This window comes from Oratosquilla oratoria, chromosome 1 (genome assembly GCF_046742065.1).
Source record: "Oratosquilla oratoria isolate Oo_2021 chromosome 1, ASM4674206v1, whole genome shotgun sequence".
Lineage (NCBI taxonomy): Eukaryota > Metazoa > Arthropoda > Malacostraca > Stomatopoda > Squillidae > Oratosquilla > Oratosquilla oratoria.
This window is the reverse complement of record NC_134777.1, coordinates 128662436-128689356: the sequence shown is the minus strand read 5'-3', so window position 1 is coordinate 128689356 and position 26921 is coordinate 128662436. Positions and strand designations below refer to the sequence as shown.

At 40.6% G+C, this 26921-nt stretch overlaps 1 protein-coding gene across 1 annotated transcript in view; it reads left to right on the top strand.

Moving 5' to 3' along the window:
- BoYb (Brother of Yb) overlaps positions 1 to 25408 on the top strand; it is a 36366-nt gene extending 10958 nt beyond the window's left edge. The window contains exons 6-19 of the mRNA XM_076187604.1: positions 764 to 858; positions 1386 to 1646; positions 2495 to 2586; positions 4475 to 4674; positions 5950 to 10356; positions 11039 to 11182; positions 11697 to 11796; positions 11982 to 12128; positions 13768 to 13887; positions 15997 to 16113; positions 16266 to 17137; positions 18099 to 18223; positions 19067 to 19174; positions 19828 to 25408. Of these exons, the coding sequence (XP_076043719.1) occupies positions 764 to 858; positions 1386 to 1646; positions 2495 to 2586; positions 4475 to 4674; positions 5950 to 10356; positions 11039 to 11182; positions 11697 to 11796; positions 11982 to 12128; positions 13768 to 13887; positions 15997 to 16113; positions 16266 to 17137; positions 18099 to 18223; positions 19067 to 19174; positions 19828 to 19961 (6922 nt within the window). The 3' untranslated portion in view covers positions 19962 to 25408. The remainder of the gene's footprint in view (positions 1 to 763; positions 859 to 1385; positions 1647 to 2494; positions 2587 to 4474; positions 4675 to 5949; positions 10357 to 11038; positions 11183 to 11696; positions 11797 to 11981; positions 12129 to 13767; positions 13888 to 15996; positions 16114 to 16265; positions 17138 to 18098; positions 18224 to 19066; positions 19175 to 19827) is intronic.
- Positions 25409 to 26921: the final 1513 nt, after the last annotated feature.

Below are 26921 nucleotides of genomic sequence, written 5' to 3'. Positions count from 1 at the left end.
GTTTTATTAGTGTAGACTGTTTCTATGTCACTAGTTGAAAGAAGTAGGGAGAGGAAAGCTGTTGTCAGCCCTCCATGTGTGAAAAAATGTAAGAAATATAGTTGAAGTATTTTCTTGTTTGAGTTTGGGAGTGTGATGGAAAGGGTATCTGGAATGATGAGTGGGTGATGGGGGGGGAGATGTGGCTCTTCTAGTAAGTGATGAGATGGGAAATTTCATACTATGTGGAGTGAAGAGAATTGTCTTCAAAGATGACAAAGGTGAAGGTGAAATGGGGATGAAAAAGGAGATTTTTGCAAGTGAATAAAATCCTGGCAGTGAGAAGAGAGTGTTGAGGAAAGGATGATTTATGGGTCAGTTTAAATAAGTGTATCGAGTTTTGGGAGGAATGTAGATGCAGTGTGTTGGTGGATCTCAGTGCTAGAGAGGGGGTTGACCCAATAAATGTATTAGGTTTAAGAATCATAGTGGAGAGATGATGTTGAGATATATTTAGAAAGGGAGTTGGTGATAGCAAACTTAATGTAAAAGAAGAGAGCTTTGTATAAGTATACATGGGAAAGGGTGGTGGAGGGAATGGTGGTTAATTGGGCACAGACATTTGTGATTGGAAGAGTTTTGGAGGTTGATGTTTTCATAAGAGTGAGTTTGTCGGATAATTTATGGTAGAAGGAAGATTAAGACTATTGAAATAAAAATGTTTAATACAACTGAAATTTCTTCTTACTAAAGTTGACGTTCATGTGTAATTTATTTCTGACAGAAAAGTTGGCTCATGGGATCCCTCGGCTTATGACTATGCTACGAAATTGTTTGATAAGTATTGGCAAGCAGATTTTTTACCTCTGAAATGCAAAGGTAAATATAATGCACAGTGGTGACTTGCAGTAAAATGAAATGTTGGAGACTGCAAATACATATGATACACTGGCAACATATACAACACTAAACATGCTTTGGTCTATAAAGATACGATGTCTATAGTTCCTTGGAATGTGTGTCGCCACTGATCAGTAACTTTTAGCAATTCCTCTATTTCATCTCACCATGAGCTGCCACAGCTAATTAGAAGTAGTTTTGATACATATACATGATTTACTCTTGAGTTCATTCAGTATCAGTTTTATTAAAAGATTATAGTAACTTGAATCAGTTGGATGTTTTTATTTATTGACACCTGTTTGACCAGAACAAATATGCAAGTCATCAATAGCTTTGTATCATCTTTTTCTTCTTCCATCCTATCTTTCCTTCTGTTTCTTCTTCTTCTTTATTTTCTTATTCTTCTTATATGTGTCCTTCATTTTCCCGTTGCTGCAGACAGTGTTTCTCCATTTTTTATTTTATTTCATTTTATTTATATATTTATATATATTTTTTTCCAGATGTGGCAGTGGGATTCCTTTTTATTCACATCGAAGCTTCACCTTCACCTGAGAAGGATTTAATTCCAGAAAGTGTCTTTGATGCTCCACCCTGCAGCCCCCTGCAGGAGATTCTACTTGAGGAAAGTGCTTTCTTTGAAAACGTGGTGACAGAAGATCCCAGACGTATTAACGCCCTCCATGTGTTGGTGGCCTTGGGTTATGCCACCATTGATACGGAGGCTTTTCTGCAATACGAGCAAGAGGTTAAGGATGGCAAAGGTAAGAAAGCACAGCATTGTTGTTGTTGTTGTTATCTATCTTACCAAAGAAATCCCACCGAGCTCAGCCAGGCAGCTGCCTTTGGGTACAGAATGGGTTGACCTTCAGGGTCATTGTATTGCCCTTGACCTAAAAAAAGGTTTTTGGGGTGTATGTATCTACTTGTAGGGAGGGTTGCCATTTAATGAAGTGGTGGGGGTTAACCAACTTTGGCTGTCGGGTTCTCTTAAGGAGGTGTTGTGTCTCGCTGCATTACTTCTGACCCAGGCAGTGGGTAGGGTGATAGGGAAGGCTCTTTATTATTAAATTCCACACTACTCGACACTGCTTCTGACCCAGGGCAGTGGACAAGGTGCAGGGATGACCCGTCATCCAGGAGGTGCTGAGATGAGAGGGAGGGTGGAGGGGTGTGGAGTGTATTCAGGGATGGAATGGGTGGGAATGATTTTATACCTTTTCCTTTTTGGCTACCTCTCTTGTAAGGGGGAAAAAGCCTTGGTATATGTATGTACTATTTACCTGTTTGTTTATTAATTATACCTATGTATTTATTATTATTTATATTATTATAATTTTTATTTTATTTTATTTTATTTATCCTTATATTTTTTTCGCATCTGACCTAGTTATGGACCAAAAGGTCTCCTGCCAGCATGCTCCTCCTTTGTAATCCTTTGTAACAAATGGATGTGGGATGGTTGGAGGGTGGGTGCATGCCCTTATAAGGTGGTAGAAGCCTTTTGTTATATAAATAGATAGTCATGTATTTACTTGGATGCTATCTTGTCTATAAATGTTTGGTGAATTTGTATGAAGATTGTGTCTCCTTTCTTTCTTCTGTCCTCCAGCACTTTCAGTCACAGAGTTTTCATTCCCATTTCACAAGAGGGAACAGTCTACGCAGGAGAAGAAAGAAATTATCATTAGTCCCAAACAAGAGGTATGTTTTGTTCCCATATTGTGAAACACCTATATGCTTTCATATATTTTATAGATTAGCATGCTGGATAAGAATATGCATACATATACCAAGGGCTTTTTCCCCCCTTACAATGGAGGTAGCCAAAGTCAAAAGGCATAAATCTACTCCCACCCATTTCACTCCCACATACTCCACTCCCATTCACTACCCCACCCTCCCTCTTTTCTTGGCTCCTCTTGCATCTCGCTCACTGCCCTGGGTCAGAAGCAGTGCAGCAAGACACAGCACATCTACAGCAAGGCTGCTTCACTTATTTGGCAACCCCCCTATCTATCCCCTTATGCAGAAAAAGAGAAGATGGGGAGAAATCCCTTTGGGCTGCATCAAAATATCATTCACACATACTACCTACCGCCATCCCCCACCCACTCCCATGCATCAGAGCATCATCCATACACAACCATTATCCACTCACCCCTATCTTCTGTCTTCTCTCTTCCTTCCTCAACAGACATTCCCCTCTTCCCAGTGCCCCTTTTACCCCATCTATCCATTTCATAAGAGAAGAAGAGAGAAGAAGAGAGAAGGAGTTTGAATGTGTTTGAGATGAGGTGTCTGAGAAGTATGGTGGGGGTTACTAGGCTAGATAGAGTGAGAAATGAGGAGGTGAGGAGGAGAACAGGGGTGAAAAAGGATTTGGGAGAGAGGGTTGATGAAAGAATATTAGGATGGTTTGGACACATGGAAAGAATGAGTGAAGAAAGACTAGTAAAAGAGGTATGGAAGGCAGATGTGGAGGGAGTGAACATGAGGGGACGTCCTAGGATGAGGTGGATGGATGGGGTGAAGGGGGCTTTGGGGAAGAGGGGAATGTCTGTTGAGGAAGGAAGGGAGAGGACGGAAGACAGAGGTGAGTGGAGAATGGTTGTATATGGATGATGTTGTGACTGCATGAGGAGGAATGGGCGGGGGGGTGGGGGGTGGGGTAGTATGTGTGAGTAAATTTTGACGCAGCCCGAAGGGATTTCTCCCCGTCCTCTCCTTATATGCAAAGGGGGACGGAGAGGGGGGGTCGCCGATTAAATGAAGCGGCCTTGCTGTGGATGTACTGTGTCTTGCGACACTGCTTCTGACCCAGGGCGGTGGGCAGGGTGCAGGGATGACCCGTCATCCAGGAGGTGCTCAGATGAGAGGAAGGGTGGGAGGGGTGTGGAGTGTATTTAGGGATGAAATGGGTGGGAGTGTTTTTATGCCTTTCCTTTTGTGGCTACCTCCCTTGGAAGGGGGAAAAAGCCTTGGTATATGTATGTATGTATGTATCCATTTCATCCTTGGTTGCCCCTCGTGTTTACTCCCTCCACCTCTGCCTTCCACACTTCTTTTACTAAAATTTCATCACTCATTCTTTTCATGTGTCCAAACAATCCCAATACTTTTTCATCAATCCTATCTCCCATTTTCTTTTCCATACCTGTTCTCCTCCTCACCTCATTTCTCACTCTATCCAGCGTAGTAACCCCTACCATACTTTTCAGACATTTCATCTCAAACACGTTTAAACTCTTTCTCTCTTCCCCTCTTATGTTCCGTGTTTCTGCCCCCATACACTGCTATCAGCAGAATCACACCCTCATATAATCTCCTCTTAGCATCCATCCCCAAATGTCTCTTTCTCATTACATTTTTTAATCCCCTAAGCCATTTACTTGCTTCCCTCAATCTACATTGATAAGAATATAGTTTGAATAACCTATGAATCTATGCGTGTATTTACCTACCTAGTTGTATCTTACAGCTAGGGGAGCTATGGTCATGGTGTCCCATCTTTGTATCTCGCCATATCTAATTTGCTCTTAAATTCTTGTATTGTTTTTGTGTGTGTGTGATGAATCATTATCATTGTCAGAATTACAGTGAGGTAACATTCATGGAAGTGGAAACTGCGGCACCCCAGAAAGCTTCTCAAATGCCCCAAAGTACCTTGGAATACCCACCACTAGACATTTCTGATGGTTCTTCAAGTTGTGAGGAACTCAGTGAAGGAAATATGAGGCAGTCCAATCCTGCGTTTTCTGCAAATGGCAGAGTTCCTTCAGGAGGCATAAGGTAAGATTTTATCTATCTACATATAAGGGAGCTAGCCAGCCAATGCATGCACCCCCACCTATTTGTTCCTGTCTCCTTGCAGCTCGTCGTGGATGAAGGGTCATCCCAGTGTTCTGCCCTCTGCCTGGGTCAGAAGCAATGCATCAAGACACATGTTCAAACCCAAGGAGCTGACTTTCATATATTTCCTCCACTTTTTCACATAAGTAGAGTTGACATTTGGTGACTCCTCCCCTCCTACTATTATAAACCGGTGATGTAGAAAAAGCCTCACACAGATAGAGCACAGACAACAGTTCAAGATTTTTTTCTAGATGTGTCTGGGAGGGCCTAAGAAATATTGTAAGCTATTATGGGGTTGTTAATCTCCAGGCAGTGGATCTTGAGGCAACAATTATTATTGTACACTATTGGAGTCTGCATTATCACTTGTATATTATTGACTCTTTGGTTTTGTGTGCCCTGCAATTTGATTCTGTGATTTTGAGGAAGGAAGCCATTCAGATCCGACATTTTGTTATGTATTGTACCTGATTTTAGTACACAAGGAAGGAGCAATGCTTGTTAGGTCCTGTTTCCTATTCTCTAATTTTCTAACTTACCTAGACTCAAATTCATTTACAGTTCCAACTTAATCTATATCCTTGATTTCAAATTATCATATTTAACTTGGGCTATATTACCTTGTAAATTTTTCTAGATATGCATCTCTATAGAAAACTGTAATTCTTCACATCCTTTAGACATGTGATATTTCATAATTTACTCCCGTGATCTCTTAAAGCCCACCCATCTTTAGTCAGGAGATCTCTTCAGTCAGTACAATCTATCCCTTTTAGTGACTGGAACACTGTAACTGTATCACCTCTTTCTCTTTGATCTTTCAAAGTTGGTAGACCCAGTAATTTTAGTCTTTCCTCGTATGGTTTGTCTGCCAGGATGGGGACCAGTTTGGTTGCTGCCCTTTGTATTTTCTCGATCCTACTTATATCCTTCACTCTGTGGGGACCATACTACTGATGCATATTCCAGTCAGGGACGTATCAGGGTTTCAATGAATTTTTTCATTATCTTCATCCATGTAGTGGAATGCCACTTTAATCTTCTGCAGTAGTTCATATGTCTTTCCCACAATCCTTCTGATGTGTGTGTCAGGTGACATATTGTTTTTTATAAACACTCCCAAGCCTTTTACCTGTTTTAACATGGTTGTATAAAAGTCAGATAAGTGTTATAAGAGTTGTGGTGAGTTAATAAAGTGATGATTTTATACAGTTCTTTACAGAAAGATGTGAGCAACATAGAGATCAGTTCCAGAGAAAAATCACCATGCATAGGCCAACGATCTTCATTGTTGTCAAGTTCTGGGATGCTTGATGTTAAAAATGAGTGGAACGAAAACAAAAGCCACACATTATCAAACTATGACAGTGAAGTCTCAGAGGACGTATCCAGCAATGCCTCCTACAACATTTCCTCAGGCTGCCAGTCAAGTGGAAACGTACGCTCAACACCAAAATTATGTAATACCAGCATACAGAAAAACAAAAGTGTTGAACACATTACACCTGAAGTTAGACAGGAGAATCGTAACTACTGGGGGGAGATAGCCATTCCAGTACCCATGGTCAAAGGCCAACAGCAGGTCTCCTGTGAGTTGAGTGATCCTCTGAACCAGGTTGCTGGTGCTGTTGAATGCAGCCCATTTATGAAGTTAACATCCTCCTTCAAGCAGCCACCTAATTTTGTGGCAGCGGAACAACATAATTGGTCATTCAGAGCTATGAAGAAGATGATCTTCAGTAAACCTGATCAGAAGGAAAAGAAGGAAAGTATTAGTTCCAGTGTTGGTGCCGCTGTGGAAACAGAGGACTGTTCAAATTCCCAAATGTTGGACGAGGACAAAATTAACAATATAGGAAGACCTATCACCAACACTGTTCCATTTCTCTCCCCTAAATCCACAAAAGAAAGGAAGACCACTCAGTTCAGTCATGGTAAACCCCATGAACAAATTGTGAAGAAAATTCAGGAGAAAAGAAATGGTAATCTTTCGCCAGAAGTCAGAATTCAAAATTTTGTAGTTCCCTCTGAAGGGATTGTACTCAAGGGTATTGGGTCTTGTTTTCCTAACCAAAACAAATCGTTAGATTTATTTTTAAAAAAAGATAAAGTGTCAAAAGAGAGACCATCCTCGGTGTCGTCTAAGTTGAATGTCCTTGAAAGCAAAAAACAAAATAGCAAGTATTCATTTCCGATGATGACTTGTAAATGGGACAGGAAGGAATCGAGTAATGTAAAAGAAGAAGAGAAATCAGTTGTTGGGACCAAAACATATAATTGCACGAATATTAAGAAAGAGTACGAGTTGCCGTTCCTTGCCCGTCTCAATCGAGTCTTTGTTGCTGGAGAAGGTGCAATTGGGGAGGAAGAAGTCGTCACAAATCTGGACATGAGCAAGGCGGTGTTGAATTCTCATGTTAGCAGAGTGGTCAGTCGAGCAGAGTTGTATGTCAGCAGGATCCAAAGTTACATGTGGTCTGCCCTCACCAAAGGTATTTCAGCCGTTGTGGTCGGGGGCAAGAGGTCTGGAAAGACGTTCGGATATCTAGTGCCGCTGATATCGTGTCTTTCAGACATGGCTCCCTTGATAGCTAAAAGACTTCCACCAGGTATCGGGCCTATGATGATTATTGTCTGTGGTAGCTGGAGACAGGTGAAGGACACTGGTAACCATATATCCGTTCTTCTGCCACCCACCAGATCATTAAAATGTGTGACGGCTTGGGGTGGTCAAGGCCAAGAGGAGGAAGAACGGGTCAAGAAGCAGATGTTGAGTGGTTGTGATATTCTCGTCTCCACTCTTCCCTTTCTTATGAAAGTTTTGAATAAAAACAAGAATAATGAGACAGAAGGTCTGTGTACAACCCTCAATCGATGTTGCTACTTAATTATCGATGATGCGGAGACTGTAATTGAAAACGAACCGGGAAATACTAAGTCCCTTTTGGAGTTGTTTGGTCAGGGGCGTGCCAAAAGGAAACGTCTTGACGACGTTCAGCAAATTGTTGTTGTGGGTTCCCAATGGACGAAACTTCTTGATGACCTGACTTGTACGTTGGCCCCGCTCAGCCCGACTGTCCTTATCTCTTCACACCAGGAAGCTGCCATAGCTGCCAGAGTCCCTACCCAGGTACACTACATTCAGAATGAAGAAATGATATTCTCAAAGATACTCTGCCTTGTACACGAAGAAGATGGGCACATCCTAATATTTGTCAAGAATGAAGAAATTGCTGCACAGTTGCAAGATGTGTTGGAGAATGCCGCAGTCCACACTGTGAATATTGATGCAGTGCCAAGCACGTGGGAATTGAAACGACAAATTAATATGTGGCGGACGTCAGCTTCGTGTTCGATGCTTATTCCCGAGTCTGCAGTACCTTACCTGCTACTTCAGGATCTGAGGGACGCCTCGACTATTATTCATCAATTCATACCTGAAAAGTCGAAAGGGCTCTTTGGTGCAAGGTATTCTTTCATGATGGATAGGTTTTGCACTGTTATTGGCCAGAAAAGCGTAAATTGTAAGTCGCATGTTCTTCTGACAAAAGAAATCATAACCATGAATGCTGCAGTTGTGAAGGAATTGAAACGTATGAAGGCATACATCCCGCAGGATGTTGAAAAGATTTCCGTTGGTATTACCCGTGATGAAAGAAAGTCCATGTTACCTTTGTGTTATTTCCAGAAGTCTTATGGCATATGCACGGAACAACAATGCAAATGGAGGCACGAAATTTTGCCTGGCGATCAACCGCTTCATTTACCTGAGGAAGGAGATGTTGAGTTTGAGCTGGTAGAGGTGATAAATGCTTCGTGCTACCTGGTGCGACTGGTTAATTATCGTGCGAGTGCTGGTCAGGCGTTCACAAGCTTGAAGTCTTTCTATCTCAACCTCTTCTTAGCCATGCAGCAGTTCTTCTCTGTCAAGGAGAACCAGAAAGTTGTTACATCTCCAGCTGTGGGTCTTGTTTGTGCTGTGTGGCATGGAGATGTCTGGACCAGAGCAAAGATTTTGCACATAAACTATGCTGCAGATGTGATGAAAGTCCATCTCTTTTTCATGGATGATGGGTTAGAACTAAGTAAAAATGTTCATGAAATATTTCAACTTCCAGAGTACTTGGCAGCCATGCCGCAGCTCATCGTGGAGGTACACCTTTGTTGTGTTAGACCACTCGACAACGACCGAGAATGGACACGCAATGCCTCAGAGTATATCCGTAAGCTGTTCACTTCATCTAAGGCAGGACCGGCAAGAAAGTTTGTTGGGAAAGTTGCTCTAGCTGTTGGACATACTTTATGGCTTAGTCCTGTTGTTGAAATGGTACAGAAAGGGAACACCTATTTAAAATTGAAAGCCTTTCGGAATCAGCTATTGACTGAAGGCTATGGACAGAAAAATGATTCACATCTAGAAAGATTAGAATCTGCTTGTGAGCAGGCAGGCTGGAAAGTTAGACAAGATGATTCAGGAACTGATTATTGGCTGGAATTGTATAGAGAAGTAGATGAGAAAATTAGGTATGAAATGGGCTCGGTCTCTTGCAAAGAAATTGAGGATACAGAAGACGTGCAAACAGACCTTGCATACAACACCAAAACAGATGAAGTAATTGATGGACTGGTCAACACTGAGAAAATGTCCCTTAAAAACGAGTCCATTACAAAAATTGGTGATGAGATCTCAGTTACTACTTTTAATATAGAAAATGAGGATGAGAGAGCCATTACAAGTGAATGGAATAGAGGTGAGATGTTCCATGCAATTGACAACAATGGAATACCTGGTGAGGACATATCCATTACTGATGATTTCAATAGAGGAATTGGTAAGGAAACCTGCATAAGAAATATCTCTGATACAGAAACTGGTGTTGAGACATCTGGTTTAAATGAATTCAGTAACGAGATTAGTAAGGCAAGTTCTAGTACTAACGAATATGATGTAGAATTTGGTGAGGACTCAATGTGTGATAAATTCAATGCTGAAGTTGCTAAGAAAACTTCTGGAATAAATGTATTGGGTGCAGAAATTGGTGAGGAGACATCCAGTACCGATGAAGTTGATGCAGGAATGAATAAGCAGACATCTGTGGCTAATGAATTCACAAATGAAGTTGATAGGGAAACAGCCTATACTAATCAATGTGACATAGACCTTAGTTCAGGACTGTCAAGCACTGATGAATTTGGGACTGAAATTGATGAAGTGGTATCTAAGACTAGATTCAACATAGGTGTTGATGAGGAGACGTCCAGTAGTAATGAATTGAATAAGGAACTTAATATGGAGAACTCCACTTTCAATGAATTAAACAAAGAATGTGTTGAGAGCTCTGTTACAGACGAATTAAATACAGAAACTGGTGTGCACGACGATGATAAGTCTCCGTGCATAAATGAAGTAGACTCGCAAAATCCAGCAGAGAAACTTGGCAGTGAGTGTGTCGATGAAGAGCAACCCGAGGTGGTGCTAGGAGCTAGAGGAGCAAGTGCAGGTGATAAATCGTGCTTGAAGTACGAGTTTTTGACTGTGAATGAGAAGCTCACTGTAGAGGTTACAGAAATCATCTCTCCAGAGTGTTTCTTTGTCATCAAAGAAGAAATGTTTGCAAAGTAAGTATGACTTGCAATAAATACATTCTAATTGTATGATTAGGCACAACCTGCTGTAGTTGTATATTTGTTGGGTCAAAATAGTTGTAAGGATCTTGAATAATTTTAGAAGAAAAGTTAATCAGTTTGAAGCAAAACTCTAACCTAAATAGTCCGTACTATCTCTCTTTCTTCTTTCTCTTTTCTTTGTCTTGTCTGTATTTTTTCTATTTTTTTCTCTCTTTTATCTCTCTTTTTCTCTTTTCTCTCTTCACTCGCTTCTCTCTTCGCTCTCTGTCTCTTTCTCTCTTTCTCTATCTCATTCTCTCTGTCTCTGTCTCTATATCTCTATCTCTATATCTATCTTGTATCTATCTCTATCTCTCTATTTCTATCTCACTCTCTTCATCTATCTCTGTCTCACTCTATCTGTCTCTCTCTCTTCATCTATCTCTCTTCATCTATCTCTCTCTTCATCTCTCTCTCTCCCTCTCTCTCTCTCTCTCCCTCTCTCTCTCTCTCTCCCTCTCCCTCTCTCTCTCTCTCTCTCTCTCTCTCTCTCTCTCTCTCTCTCTCTCTCTCTCTCTCTCTCTCTCTCTCTCTCTCTCTCCCTCTCTCTCTCCCTATCTCTCCCTCCCTCTTTCTCTTTCTCTTTCAGTGTTGTTGAAAAGTATATAATTTGATTTCTATCCTTATCCTTAAGGTTGGATTCCTTAGAAGACTACATACAAGAGTTGACAGAAGACTGGGGAAGAAGATGCTCTGATTCAACTGATGAAGTTGTGGAACAACCAAGTAGAAATGTTCCTCTCGGATCTGTTTGTCTGGCACCATTTGATGATGATGAGTAAGTGATGCAACATCGGGACTGATGATGGGTACTTACTAAGATGGTCCTGGGAGGATGTGGCAGAGATTATTTACCTAATTAAAATATACAGGAAAGGAGTAACATACTGTCCAGTTTTGTCAAACTTAGTCACAAGTTCGTGTATAGTTCCAACTTAATCTATATCCTTGATTTCTTATTTTCATGTTTAGATTTGAATTCGTGTATTGTTCTGGCTTGGGCTATATCTCCTAAGCTATTCCAAGTGACACCCATTGTTGAATCCCATCAACTTGCTTCCATTTGGAGGTGCAATCATGGGGTGCTGGCACTTAGTTCACCTAGTTTTCAGATAATAGGATTTCAAGGAAAAGAAAACATATATATCTGAAATGAAATTAGTAGATGATTATACAATTTTGTTTAAGGCTAGGGATTAGTAAAAGAAAAAAAGATAAAAGAAGAGTTATTGATAACCTGCAGTGTCGAGATTTGATTCTCTTGCTCTCTTTCTTTCTTTGTTTTTCTTCAGGTTTTATCGGGCACTGTTGATGGAGGAGAATCCTGAAACAAAAGAAAAGTGCGTTTTCTTCATAGATCACGGCGAAACAACATGGGTCTCGGAAAAGAAGGTGAAAAATGAGTATTGTGAAACCTGGGTATTAAGATATAAATACAGATAAAAAGAGCAATAAAGGTTCAAGTAGTTTAACCTTTATGGTAAAAACAAGTGTAAAAATTGGCATGAAATCTTGCAAAATTGAGAAGAGAACAAGTTTGTTGTTATTATGTGGTGAACTCCTTTGTTTTTGATAAGGTACACGAGTGTCCGGTTGACTTGGTGGATGCATTGCCAGCTCAAGCAATCCGGTGTTGTCTGGCGCCAGGACAAGAAGAATCTGTTTTGCATTTTGACAGCGAGGAGGTCAATCTCAACAATGGGGGACAAATATGTACCATAAAGGTCTGTGTGTGTTTTGTTTTTATTTTATTACTATTATTATTATTATTATTATTATTATTATGGATGAATGGGGTAAAAGGGGCATTGGGAAAGAGGGGAATGTCTGTTGAAGAAGGACAGGAGAGGACAGAAGATAGGGGTGAATGGAGAATGATTGTGTATGGATGATGCTGTGATGCATGTGGAGTGGGTGGGGGCTGGGGGGTGAGGGAGTATGTATGAGAAATGAATTGGTGTAGATTGAAAGAAGATAGTAAAATGCCTTGATGGATTAAAAAGTGTAATGAGAAATAGACATTTGGGAATGGATGTTAAGAGGAGGTTGTATGAAGTAGTGATTGTGCCAACAGCACTGTATGGGGCAGAAACATGGAACATAAGATTGGAAGAGAGGAGGGGTTTGAATGAGTTTGATGTGAAATGCCTGAGAAGTATGGTAGGGGTTTCTAGGTTGGATAGAGTGAGAAATGAGGAGGAGAGCAGGGTTAGAAAATAGGATTGATGAAAGAGTATTGGGATGGTTTGGACACATGGAAAGAATGAGTGAAGAAAGATTAGTAAAAGAAGTGTGGAAGGCAGAGGTAGAAGGAGTGAACATGAAGAGGGGAGTCGCTGATTAAATGAAGTGGCCTTGCTGTGGATGTGGTGTCAAATTAGTTTTTGCCCCATTTCATTTTGCCAAATCACATTTGCCAAAATTCATTTTGCCAAATAACTTTTCACCAAAATTCATTTCATCAAATTACATTTTGTCCCATGTCATTTTGCCAAATCACTTTTTGTCTAATTTCATCTTGCCAAATCATGTTTTGCCCAATCAGTCATCTTCGTTGCCATAACATCATCACCCTCTCAGCCAATCAGAGACCAGAGGGGACGTGTCCTCTTGAGTCACTTCTGGGAGAAATGGTATTAGATTTGTTCATTTAGTTTAATATCTTTATTTTTATTTTATTTTTCTCTTTATTTTTACTTTTTCCTCTCATTTCACTCTCTTCCCTCTCCCTCTTCCTTCTCCCTTCTCCCTCTTCCCTCTCCCTCTTCCCAGCTCTTCCTTTTCCTAGCTCTCCCTCTTCCCAACTCTCTCTTCCCAGCTCTCTCTCTCTCTGCTTATAAAAGTCAATTTTGGGTTGTTTGGTAACAAGCCTATTGTCTTTGTATACATCCACTTATTACAATTGAACAAGTTAGTGCAGATCATCAGCCAAATGCATAAATGTATGGAGGATAATATTTGTAAAATTGTCAAAGTTCATTGAATTCCATAACAGATAAATGAAATTGAAGTAATTATTAGAATTGTTTAGATGTTTCTATGGACACATTATATACCTTTTACCCTCCTCCTCATTTACACACCCTTTAAGCATAGCTCCAACTTTGTAAACAATGATGAGTAGCATACATAGTTGCACTAGAGATGAACCAGCAGCATTATTGCAAAATTTATGAGGTGTAGTATATGCATGGTGTAAGTGTAAGTAAAAAGGAGCAAAAAGAAAGCATATGAAAGGAGTAAAAGGGATGAAAAATTTTATTCTTCTATGTATGTCCTCCTCATGTTGCAGTTAATGGTTGATCGAATAAAAAATATTATAATAATCCATCTATTTACATTTGCATTTTTAATTTCAAATAGGTCCTTGCCAAGAAAGAGCAGCAGAATCCAGTATATGAAGTGGAAGTACACCAGAGAACGCCCATTCTTCCAACGAATGATTTGGAGGATAAAGGAAGGGCGATGGAGATTTGGAAAAATGTAAGTTTGTGTGTGTGTTTATACATACATACTAAAGTCAAAAGGCATCAATCCACTCCCACCTATTTCATCCCCACCCACTCCACTCCCATATACCACCCCTCCCTCCCTCTTTTCTTAGCTCTTTGTGGATGTGTGTGTGTGTATTTACCTAGTTGTATTATACAGGAAGGGGAGCTATGCTCGTGGTGACCCGTTTTTGTATCTCGCAAGATCAAGTTTGTTCTAAAATTCTTGTACTGTGCTTGCACACACTATTTCTTCATCCAATTTGTTCCATATATCTATCACTCTGTATGGGAAGCTATTCTTTTTCAGGTCTCTTCTGTAGTTCTCCTTCTTGAGTTTCATTGCATGTCCTCTTGTTTTTCCTCTGTCCCACTTTAATAAGTCCTCTCTACCAAGGCATTCTTTTCCTTTCATAATTCTATAGATGGTTAGTAGGGTTGGCAATTCCAGTTCAACCGGTCTTTGTTCATATGTCAGGTTTGCAAATGTTTGGACCAGCTTTGATCATTGGAACAAATTAAGAAAGACCACATGTCTAAAGAATATGAAGAAATACAGTTCTCCTTATAGATGCATTACATGGAATAGTTTAGAAGATGATATAGCCCAAGCTCAAACAATACATGAGTTCAAATCTGAATATGATAATTGGAAGTCAAAGATATAGATTAAGTGGAAACTGTACATGAACTTGAGGCTAGGTATGGAAAAAAAAAAAAAAAAAAAAAGAGATGGGACTCAACCCCTTCCATGTGACGACACCTATGAAGGCATCATGAGGTACGAGTGGGTACAGGAGGATGCCAGCATTGGTGTCTTGATTATATTTATTTTACAGTTGTAGCTGAGTTACCCCCACAGTCTGTGAACTAGCTTGATCATATTTTCTGTAGTTATTAATATTCAGAGTGAAAGAGAAGGGTAATACAGCTGTAAATTTGTATTTTATAATGCGAGTATTGTGATGCATTGTCATATGTTAGGCAGCAGATGCTGCCTGTGAGAATTTGACTTGTATTGAAGAGGTTAATGAGCATTGCTCCTTTCCTGTGTATTACAATTCGGTAAATAGGTAAATGCATACACACATGCCAAAATCCTTCTTACCCTACATCCATCATTAATATTATTATGTGTGTGTTTATATATATATATACATATATTTTCTCTCTCTCTCTCTCTCTCTCTCTCTCTCTCTCTCTCTCTCTGTCTCTCTCTCTCTCTCTCTCTCTCTCTCAAGAATATCTTTGTTTCTTGTGAATAAAGGGCCCCTTGCCATGATCAGAAGCAATGCAACATGACACAGCACCTCCACAGCAGGGCCCAACAGCCAAAGTTTGTTTATCCCTACTGCTTCATTACCACTTCCACTTTATTGCTAAAGGTTTCCACCTTAGACGTAATACTATTAAGGAGATTGTTTTACAATGAAACAGTTTAGAGTAGTGAGGGACAGTAGCTATCCATACCCTTGCCCTATCCAGTGGTGCCATACCAAGGGGACTGTCACTGGGTCCTAAGATCAGGCCCATGATCTCCCTCTGAACTTTATCTTCTGCCTCTTCCTCTTCCTCATCCTCACTTTACCCCTCCTCCCCTCACCTGTTTGAGAAATTTATGGAGCTGGCAAGAACATCCTTTTGGGCCAAATCATTTCCTCATCCATTTGCATTTGACCCAGGGCACTTGGCAGATGCAGGGATGACCTGTTATCTATGAGGAGCTGAGATTGGAGGGAGCCATGGAAGGGAGTGAAATGGGTGGGAATAGGTTCGTGCCTCTGATTTGGCTACCTCCCTTGAAAGGGGAAGGAGGATTTTGGTATATGAATAGAGATTTACTCCTCTTTTGCACTCTCTCTTGCTCAACAGACATTCCTCTTGTGTCCAGTGCCTCCTTCACCATATCCATCTGCCTCATTTTTGGTTGTACCCTTAAGTTCACTCTTTCCACTTCTGTTATCCAAACTTCTTTTGTTGGTCTTTCTTCACTCATTCTCTCCATATGCCCAAACTATCTCATCAATTTTTGATCTACAAGATGCTTTAGGCATATGGAAATAGTGATATTAATCATGTATTTTTTTGTTGTATTTGACAGGCTCCCTCATGTGGCAACGAATATGCTTTAGAGCCTTCTAATGCATTGACCTCTCAGTTAGATGAAATCAGTCTTACAGATGCAATGAATTTTTTGTCAAGCTTCCTTGGGCAGAAGGTAAAGATTTATCTCATGTTTAATGGGAGAATTTTGTACTTCAAGGAAATTGTTATATTTGAATCTTAGGGAACAGTATATGGAATGGTTCTGTAATGATGGATCAATACAGAACTTGTATTTTTGTTTATTTCTTGTTTATCATTTTTCAGGACTGTGTGAATGATATTGATGAGTCATTTGATAGAATAACTGAAATCAACACTGAGGATGCGTGTGTACCAGCAAGTCCAGAAAGATGTAACTCGGTTGTGGAAGAACTCAGTAATGAGACAGGCTCTCACATGACTGATAAGTGTCATGTAGAAGAGGCTGTGGTCACTACTCCAGGTAGTGATCAGAGTCTTGAAAGTATAGCATATAACGAAGACCTTTGCAAAGCAGTGGAAGTGGCAGAAGAATTGTTACAAAATGAAACTAATTCAGAGAATTCAAAGGAAAACAAGAATGGGTCAACTATAGAAAGTGCTTGTGATGTGACAGAGAATGATAGAACTGAAGAGGAGGAGAGTGCAACAAGTGAATTACTGAATAGTGAAAATTATAAGGGTAAAATTGATGAAATAGAGCTTGAAGACTCGTCAGATGAAGAATTACAAGAGTACAAGGAATTGACCGGTGCGTTACTTAAGAACGAGAATGCTAGTCATGAAGTTAGCAACACAAACTATCACAAGAAGTTTCTTGAAGAAAAACAAACTGAAATTACAATGGAAAAAGATAAAGAGGCACTTAATGTATTAAAGGCTACAAGTGAAATGGGTCAAGATCTGAAAGAAGGTGCCAATATTGGGAAAACGGAAACGGAATCTAAATCAGAAGAAGTCGCTAAGGTGAAAAGAACTCGGAGGGAAGCTCCTCTTGATTGGAGCGGACCCGCTCTGCAGGCCGTTGAGTCGGTCACCCCGAAGCTGAAGCCAATGGCTTCGTGGTATCAAAACGAGTGCAGGGTTGTCCTGAAGCTAAATTTAACTGGAGTTTTGCTCTATCAGTGTCGGTTTTCCTCAACACACTTGCTCTTCAGGTAAGAGGGTGTCATCATCAGTCCTCTGTTTTATACATACATATACTAAGTTCTTTTTCCCCCCTTACAAAGGAGGTAGCCAAAGTCAAAGGCATAAATCCACTCCCACCCACTTCATCCCCACACACTCCACCCAGGTTCACCACCCCTCCCTCCCTCTTTTCTTGGCTCCTGGATGACAGGTTTTTCTTGCATCTTGCCCGCTGCCCTGGGCCAGAAGCAATGCAGATGTAGCGTATCTACAGCAAGGCTACTTCATTTAATCAGCAACCCCCCTTTCCATCCCCTCATGCAGAAAAAGAGAAAATGGGGAGAAATCCCTTCAGGCTGTGTCAAAATACCATTCACACATACTCCCTCACCCACCTCCCACCCCTTCCATGCATCATAGTATCATCCGTACACAACCATTCTCCACTCACCCCTATCTTCTGTCTTCTCCCTTCCTTCCTCAACAGACATTCCCCTCTTTCCCAGTGCCCCTTGTACCCCATCCATTTATCTCGTCCTTGGTCGCCCCCTCATGTTCACTTCCTCCACTTGTGCCCTCCACACCTCTTTTACTTTGTATTCATTCTATTCTTTTACCCAGTTTTATATATCACATTCTATGGAAAAAAAATTATACATTGTCTACTGCTAAACAGATGTATATCAAGGACTGACTAATTCTACATAGCACCCCTCTTCCTTCCATTGTGTATCCTTTATCTCTCCTTTACATCTGTACCATTCCGTTTCCCTCTCTTTTTATCCCTCTGGTCCCATTTTCCTTCATCTCTTGTTTCATAGCCACAACCACCAGCTTGGTTCATGTCACTTGCAGAAGGTAAGTGTAGAATGAGGTCCTCAGTGTCTTCTCTGTGTTCCTTTCATCTGTCAGATAACATTTCATGATTTTATTTGATTTTTATTTATTTATTATTATTATTTCTTCTTCTTCTTCTTCTTGTTTTTCCAGGACTGTGCTTGCAGACAGGTTCTATGAGCTGAATGAGCATCTTCATGGAAGGCTTAATCCAGATTTGTGCAGTGTTGAGATTCATCCAACCCAAGTGTTGGTTATCATTGTTAAACAACATCAAGGTAAGTCAGACTTACAGTGGTATTATCCTTTTGTGGGAGGGATGAAATGTATTTTTTTGTGTATTTTTTTATTTCAATATTTTTATTTTTTACGTAAAGAATCAGGTAGAAAGGGGAAGGTAGAAAAATGATTAATGGAAAAGAAGGTTGAGAAATGGAGTTAGGTTGAATTATTTATTTCATTATGTTGAATGTTTAGGAGGACAGGGAGGTTTTGTAGCTGTTAAAAATGCATATGACATTACATGGGGCTGATTTTCAGCGGAGATAGTAAAGATAGTGAATGAGTTTAGAAGGGTGGAAGAAGAAAGTTTCAAATAAAAGTGGAAATAATTTTTTTTAGTTCATTGGGTTTTGATGGGGGTGGGGTGGTCTGTCACCCACTGCCCTGGGTCAGAAGCAATGCAGCAAGACACAGTACATCCAAAGCAAGGCCACTTCACTTAATTGGCCACCCCCCCCCCATCTTCTTCCCCTCCTGCTAAAAATGGAGGAGAGAAATCCCTTCAAACTGGGTCACAATATTATTCACACACAATCACTCCCTGCTCCCTCATCCCATGCCCTCCTCCTTTCCTTGCATCACATTATCATCCATTCACAGCCATTCTCCACTCACCCCATATCCTGCCTCTTCCCTGCCTTGCTCAACAGATGTTCCTCTCCTGCTCAAAGCCCCTTTCACCTCATTCATCCATTTGATTCTTGGTCATCCCCACAAGTTCACACCATGCACCTCTGCCTTCCATGCCTCTTTTATGAATCTCATAAAAGCAATACTCATAAAAAAGGTAAATGAAATGTGGGATACTGGTTTATGTTGTATGATGTTATGTATTTTAGGGATGTGGAGAAGATTCTTGCATGGGAAAGACAAAGTTGCTTGGCTGAATGTTGACTGGAGCATGGCAGACGTGGGGAGCAGCAGTGGTGACGAAGAGGAGAAATTAGGTGAGTAAGAGCAATTAGATCTTTTGTACATCAGGTTGTTGTTGTTGTTGATCTTTTGTACATCAGATTGTTGTTGTTGTTGTTGTTGTTCTTCTTCTTCTTCTTCTTCTTCTTCTTTCTTCTCATTCTTCTTTCTTTTCATTCTTCTTCTAGTTCAATCAGCTCTTCATTTGTAAGTTCTTCATTGGAGTGTGATAACTTCATGTCATGTGCAATCACATTAACTTTCTTTCCTCCTTCATGATGTTTAATCACTTGTCATTTTTGTGTCCAGATCAATGGGCTTTCTTTCTTTCTTGACAGGCTGAGGAGTAGATAACAATATTTTCCTCTTGGACATTTTGGGGTATTTTCAGGAAAATTTAAAAAACATGGATGTGGAGGAAATCACATTGTACCAGTACTCACTACTCACAAAGACCAAGTAGCAAGACCGTGGGATGTTGCCGCTGGGGCACGGAAACTGTCGAAACTGTACTTCTCTACCGTCTGGCAAACGAGAGTAATGCCTGCCAACTAGACAGCCGTAAAGTCGATCGGTCATAAGTTGCATAGGTCATAAGTCAAAGACTACATGTAGTTCAACAGACCAGATGGGAATCATAATGAGAATCAATGCAAGTTATTATATATAAGCCTTTTTCTTTTGTCAGGTGAGGCAGCATTTGTTGGAGAAGCGAATCTGAGCCTCAAAGGAGGCTATCCTGCTGGTATAAGTGACGAAAATGGATCATCGTCAGAATCCCGTGATTCCGATGACAGTGATTTTTATCATCGCATAAGTTAGATTTAACCTCTTCAAGATGAGTCAAATTCTTGTGGGCAGCAGCAGCTGTCACATGTACAATGATTCGATCATAATACTCTCATTATAAAATATAAAATTACAGCTGTATTACCCATTCTCTTTCTCTCTGAATATTAATAACCAAAGGAAATATGATCACGCCAGTTCACAGAGTGTGGAGGTCACTCAGCTACAACTACAAAATAAATATAATCAAGACATCAACGCCAGTATCCTATGTTGATGTCATTGTATGTAAGGGGGTGAACAGGAGTTGAGTGTACTCTGTTAACATAGAATATGTTGGGGGTATTGGCATAAAAGAGATTGTATTTTGCTAGATATGGTGCTTAGTATAGGTGCAAAAGTGCTGAATCCATGGACTTCTGACAGTTTCCATCTTATGATTAGGTAAGTGTATTTGTGAGAGAGAGAGAGATATTCTCCTGCCCCCCCACTTTTTTCTTCTCTTCTTCCTCATCATCTTTTTCTTCGTCTCTCTTCTTTCATTCATTCTTTCTTCAAAGTTGTGCCAGAAACCTGTAAACATTGTCACCACTGCACCCACTTATAATCATTAGGGTGATGTTTTTGTGGTCATCACGAGAAATGCTTTTGACCAGTCATCTTATTAACTGCTCTCTCTTTCTGACCAGTCATCTTATTAATTGCTCTCTCTCTCTCTCTCTCTCTCTCTCTCTTTGTATAAACATTTGTTTGTTTATTTTGTTTCCAATCCATATGAGACTGTGATAGTGCTCCTCATGTATGGTTAAAGAAATAGTACAAAGACAAAGGTTTGTGAATATTGTAAGTTGATAAATAATGATAATTGTCTCAAGGACATCCACAGCCCCATGGCAACTGGTAGATCTCTCTGGGAAAAAAAATTAGAGTGGTGTGTCTGTTGCATAAGTATTTTATTATTTCATTTATTTTATTTTTATTCATGTATTTATTTATTCTATTTTTTACATATATATTTTTCCTTCTTCCCATCAACTCATAGAAGTAGGAGGAAGGGAGCAGTTGCCAGTTTTCAGTTCTCATTTTATGTGAAAAATTAAGGAAATACAACCCTGGCTGAACTTGCATTTGCTTGGGTATGGGTCTGAATCCCACACTTCTCTCCAATTCCCAGCAGCGGTTACCTACCCTAACAGCCTAAGTGCAAGGGCAAAGGTGAGAGCTTCATCTGCAGCTATAAACATCTGGTGTTGGCTCCTCACAACCTCGGCAAAGAGAGATCTTGGCCTTGGTCTGTAGGGCAGCACCTCCAGGTGGTGGTGAGTGTATGGTGAGTTCTAAAGAATCACCTCTTACAGAAACTCATTGCTGGTCCCCATAAGTTTACATTTATCTATATACCAGAGACAACACACTACTGTATGCCAGACCCCCTGATATCCATCCCTCTGAATCCTCTCTCCCTTGAGAGGACTGAGTTCACCTGGCCAGGCTGTGGTATGGTCACCATCCTGCCCTAAGTTATCAGAGGCAGATGGATGAGCGCATTCCAGATGTGTGTCCAGGATTTAACACTTTACTATGCACTATTCAACATGTTATGGAAGACTGCATTATACACAATCATGCACGCCAGCAACACAATATAACACTATTAGGGATTTATGGGAAAACCCCATTTCAGTCATGACTTTCCTCAGGGAGACAGGACTGCTTAACCAGACAGCCTAGGGAACATCATCCTTGTCATCATCATTATCATCATCATCTTTATTGTCATCTTCATCATCATCTTTATTGTCATCTTCATCATCATCATCATCATCATAATCATAGTACTCCTCCTTATAAGGGAGGTAGTTAGCCAAGGCATACATGCACCCACCCCCATCAAAAACAAATAAATGATTATTTATTTCTTGGTTTTGCTTCCTAAATACTAAAGTACAGTATCATTGTTAACTCCTGTAAGTTTCTATGGATGGAGTATTGATTGCCTAACATTATTGCAGTCAATACTCCAGAGATGTTAGTGATACTCCTTGGGTTTACAGTTGCACAACTTTTTTTCTATGATTGCAAACTAATTGTACCCAAAGAAGAATTGAAGTTTAAGAAGGAAATAGACAAGAACTAGTTTACCAATAGTGGTTAATGAATGGAATAGACTTAGTAACCATGCCATGAGTGCTGAAACTATCAGTTGTTTTAAGAGAGGATGAGATAATTTTATGGATAGGGATGACAGGTGGAAAGGGACATGGAACTGCATAGTGTAGGCCTTATGGTCACCTGTAGTCTCCTCTATTCTTACGTACTTAAGAATGCTGATCACTTTTAACTTCAAATAACCCTCCATAAGCCTCTCATCAGTGTGATTTTGTCTCCCTAGGACAGAAGCATTGGTTATTGCTGACAAAATACAGCTTCTATATTGGATGGCAATTTCTTCTTCAGTTTTTGTTGTTTGGGTAATTTTATCATTTTGGTGACTCCCTTGGCAGGAGAGTGGTTTTAGGCTTTCGTTATATATTTTACCATTAGTTCACTCAGTCCTTGCAATTACCATTCATCTCTTGAGCCATGACAGGTGATCAACAGGTCTTAGAAGTTAGCAGGCAAAGTCAAGCTACATTTAGATTAGGAGAGGTGTTACTGAGGGTGAATGAGTGAAAATAATGAGGAAAGTACATAACAAGAAAAGTAAACGGGTTGCTGGAGAGTTTTAAGTCGAGGACAGGAAATCAATCCATCAATCCATTGTAGAAGACCTGCGGCCTTCAGGTAACTGGCAATAACCTCCAGGTGGGACCATAAATCATTCAGGGAACACCTATTGTGTTGTCAATTGTTAGTGTGGGGCATTGTAATGTGAGGTACTCTGTCCTCTTGTGTTGACTGAGGGAATGGCAGTGAAAGAGAGTAAGTGCAGGTGGGGGCAAGGAAATTTAAAGAAGCATATGGTAATGTAGATGGTTTATTGTCAACCAGATTTGAAATAAGTGACTACTTGGTGATAAATAAGCCTAATATTTTGTGCTTGTAGAGGCCAAGCTACCAGGAATGTAGATATACAGCGGAAATGGTTGATATACTTGTGAGAAACATGACCAAAGAGATGAGATGGTGGGTGGGTTGATGATGATTGTTTATGGTGATTTGGTCTAACGTCACAAACTCCCCCCAATCAGGAGGCTAGGATGGTGCCCCTTACAGTGGACTTTGTAGCGTGGAATTTAATGAACCATGACCTTAGGTTCAACACGCCCCAAGCAGGGTTTGAATCCCCATCATCTTGACCTCCACCACAAGTAATGATGCCCTAACCCACTTGGCCAGCGAGCATCCTATGATGATTGTGAAAAATTATTATATCGTTTAATGTCATAAACTCCCCCTATTGGAAGGCTAGGATGATGCCCCTCACAGAGGACTTTGTAGCGTGGAATTTGATGAACCATGCCCTTGGTTCAACTTCACTTGGCAGGGTTCGAACCTCCATCCCCTCGACCTTCGCCGCAAGTAACAATGCCCTAACCTGTTCAGCCAGCGAGCTTCCATAAAAAATTATAATGGTGATTAAAGCAATACTGAGTGAAAGCTGGGCTGGGGCAATCTATCTGAAAATTAGAACCAAAGGGTTAACTGGAAAAGGCTTAATGTTATGATGAAAACTGGGGATAAAACTGAATATCTGGAAATATCAGATAAATCTTTCCTCCTAAAGAACACTGTTGAATGAAGTGACAATGTTATCTTTATGGGAGACTTGTAAAGAGGTGAATTAGGGGGGGGGAATGAGAGGCATGTGGTAATGAAGATTCCTGGAGTCATATTTTAAATATTGCAATGGATAAAAGTTATCCAATGGGTAAAAGACTTGACTAAAATAAGAGAAAACACTTAGGTGAGATAGGACTTTTTACCAAAGAACCAGACATTATTGAATCATTAAACTATCTTTGTCTCATAAGAAACTGATGCGGAGGTTTAATTTAAATTGAAAGGTGGGGAAACATAGCCAAGAAACAAATAAAAAAATTCAAACCTGACAATATAACAGCATCCGCCTAAAATGCATTGGACCACATGGTATATCTATACTCACCAACATTGCAAACTACAGCTATTCACACAACACTATACCCAACATTTGGAAGCATGGGGAAAATCATCACCATCTCCAAACCCAACAAAGACCCAGACAGAACACTTCTCACAACACTGGACCAGGGAACTCGCATAGGGGCGATGCCCTAAATACAATTACAGGCTACACAAACACAACACCTACAGACCATTTACACCATGAAACTAAAGTCCTCAAAAGTCAAGGATCACCTTGACATGAGAAGCACACAAATACTTGCTGCAGCCTCCACAAACTCAGCACACCCAAATACACTACATAACAGAACACCCACACATGGCAAAGAACATCAAAACAACACCCAAATACCTATATCACACACAAATAATCTTTTCTGTTCCTCCACAACCACCAGACAACCTCTTGAAGCATATCCATATTCATACCACTCACTGCTCCATCAAGGAAATGAAAGACATTACATTGCTGCATGCCAGACCCCCTGATATCCATCCCTCTGAATCCTCTCTCCCATGAAAGGACAGAGTCCACCTGGCCAGAGTGCAATGTGGCCACCATCCAGCCAATCTGAGTTACCAGAATAGGCTGGATGACAGCATTGCAGACAACTACCTTTACTGAAGAGACAGAACAACATTTTGAAACACTTAACAGTACACCAATCACAAACATAAACAATGCTGTGCACGCTTTTAATACAATCATACAAAACGCAGACAAGAGATACATCCCTAGAGGCAACAGAAAATCACACAACCCCAACTTCACACCAGAAATCCAAGGCCTCATCAGACAACGTGACACACTTAAACACGATACCCCCACACCTATCCCTCAAAACATAGCAGACCAAATACAAACACTAAACACTGTGATTGCCAATGAAATACATGAACAAAAAACACAAAATTGGCAAAACTTTATCAATACACTTGATCACAAAACAAACACCAGCAAATTGTACAAAACACTCAACAGCATCACACTATCCAACACTAACACTACACGCTCTCACGCAGCAATAATCATAACAACAGATAATCTACCCTCAAACAGACAACAAGCAAACGCACTCATACGTCATTTTGCACAGACGAGCCATCTTACATCTCACCCTGACGACCGACGCACCATTCGACGTAAGAAAGACTTCCCCACAGACTCAGACTATACACCCTTCATAGACAGTCAGACAAAACTCATAATGCATAATCTCAAGCACTCATCTGCCTGTGGCCCTGATAACATAAGCAACATCCACCTAAAACACATTGGACCACAAGGTATACACGCACTCACAAACATTGCAAACTACAGCTATTCACACAACACTACCCGACATCTGGAAGCATGGTAAAATAATCACCATTCCAAAACCGAACAAAGACCCAACAATCCCAACATCGCACCGCCCAATCACACTTCTCTGCACCCCCTCTAAAGTCATTGAACGCCTAATACTTAAACTTGTCACACCATATATTCCCCTTGCTGACTCACAACACGGTTTTAGGCCACTACACTCCACAAACACTCTTCTGACAAACCTCACACAAAGAATTTTAGATGGCATCAATTCAGATAGGCCCCACCACAGAACACTTCTTATAACATTGGACATTAGTAAAGCTTTTGATGCTATCCCCCGCCACAACCTAACAAATAAAATATATAACACAGACATGCACAATAACACCAAAAGATGGCTGGCCAATTATCTGGCAGGCAGGAATGCTCATGTGTCATATAATGGCCAATCATCGCACATCAGAAACATTAAGAACGGAGTACCACAGGGCTCAGTTCTATCCCCCACATTATTTAATCTATACATGCATGACTTACCCACGCCAGACACCTCAGAAATACAAATCTCTTCCTACGCAGACGACATAACAATCACATGCACACATCGTAACACAGACAAAGCTGCAGAAATAATCCAGCCTTACCTTGACACACTCAACACATGGTTCATCACAAACAGACTCAAAATAGCTCCAACCAAATCTACAGCAACACTTCTCACCAACTGGACAAAAGAACACAAATACATACCTCATCTCTACATCAACAACACTCTAATACCACACACAAACACACCGAAAATTCTTGGTGTAACATACGATACATCCATGTCTTTCAAACAACACCTCACAAACATAAAAAACAAATGCACACCTAGACTTAACGCACTTAAGTCAATCACTGGAACAACATTTGGACAAAACAAAGAAACTAATATAACAATATACAAACAATGCATACGCTCAGTGATGAATTATGCGAGTCCTGCATGGGCTCCTAATCTCAGTGAGACACACCACAACACCCTTCAAATCATACAAAACAAAGCCCTAAAAACAATTACAGGCTGCACAAATACATCACCTACAGACCATTTACACCATGAAACAAAAGTCCTCAAAGTCAAGGACCACCTCGACATGAGAGGCACACAAACACTTGCCGCAGCCACCACAAACACATCACACCCGCTACACTACAAAGCAGAACACCCACACACACCAAGAAACATTAAAACTACACCCAAAGACCTTTATTACGCACAGATACTCTCTTCTCTTCCTCCACAACCACCAAATACCAGCCTCCGGAAACATATTCATAATCATATCACTCACCGCTCCATTAACACACTGAAAGACAACACACTGCTGCATACCAGACCCCCTGATATCCACCCTTCTGAATCCTCTCTCCCACGAAAGGACAGAGTCCACTTGGCCAGACTGCGATGCGGTCACCACCCAGCACTTCTAAGCTACCAGAAGAGGCTGGACGACCGTGTTGTGAACAGCTGCCCAGGATGTAACACTTCACCCCATACCATACAACACATAATGGAAGACTGCATTATA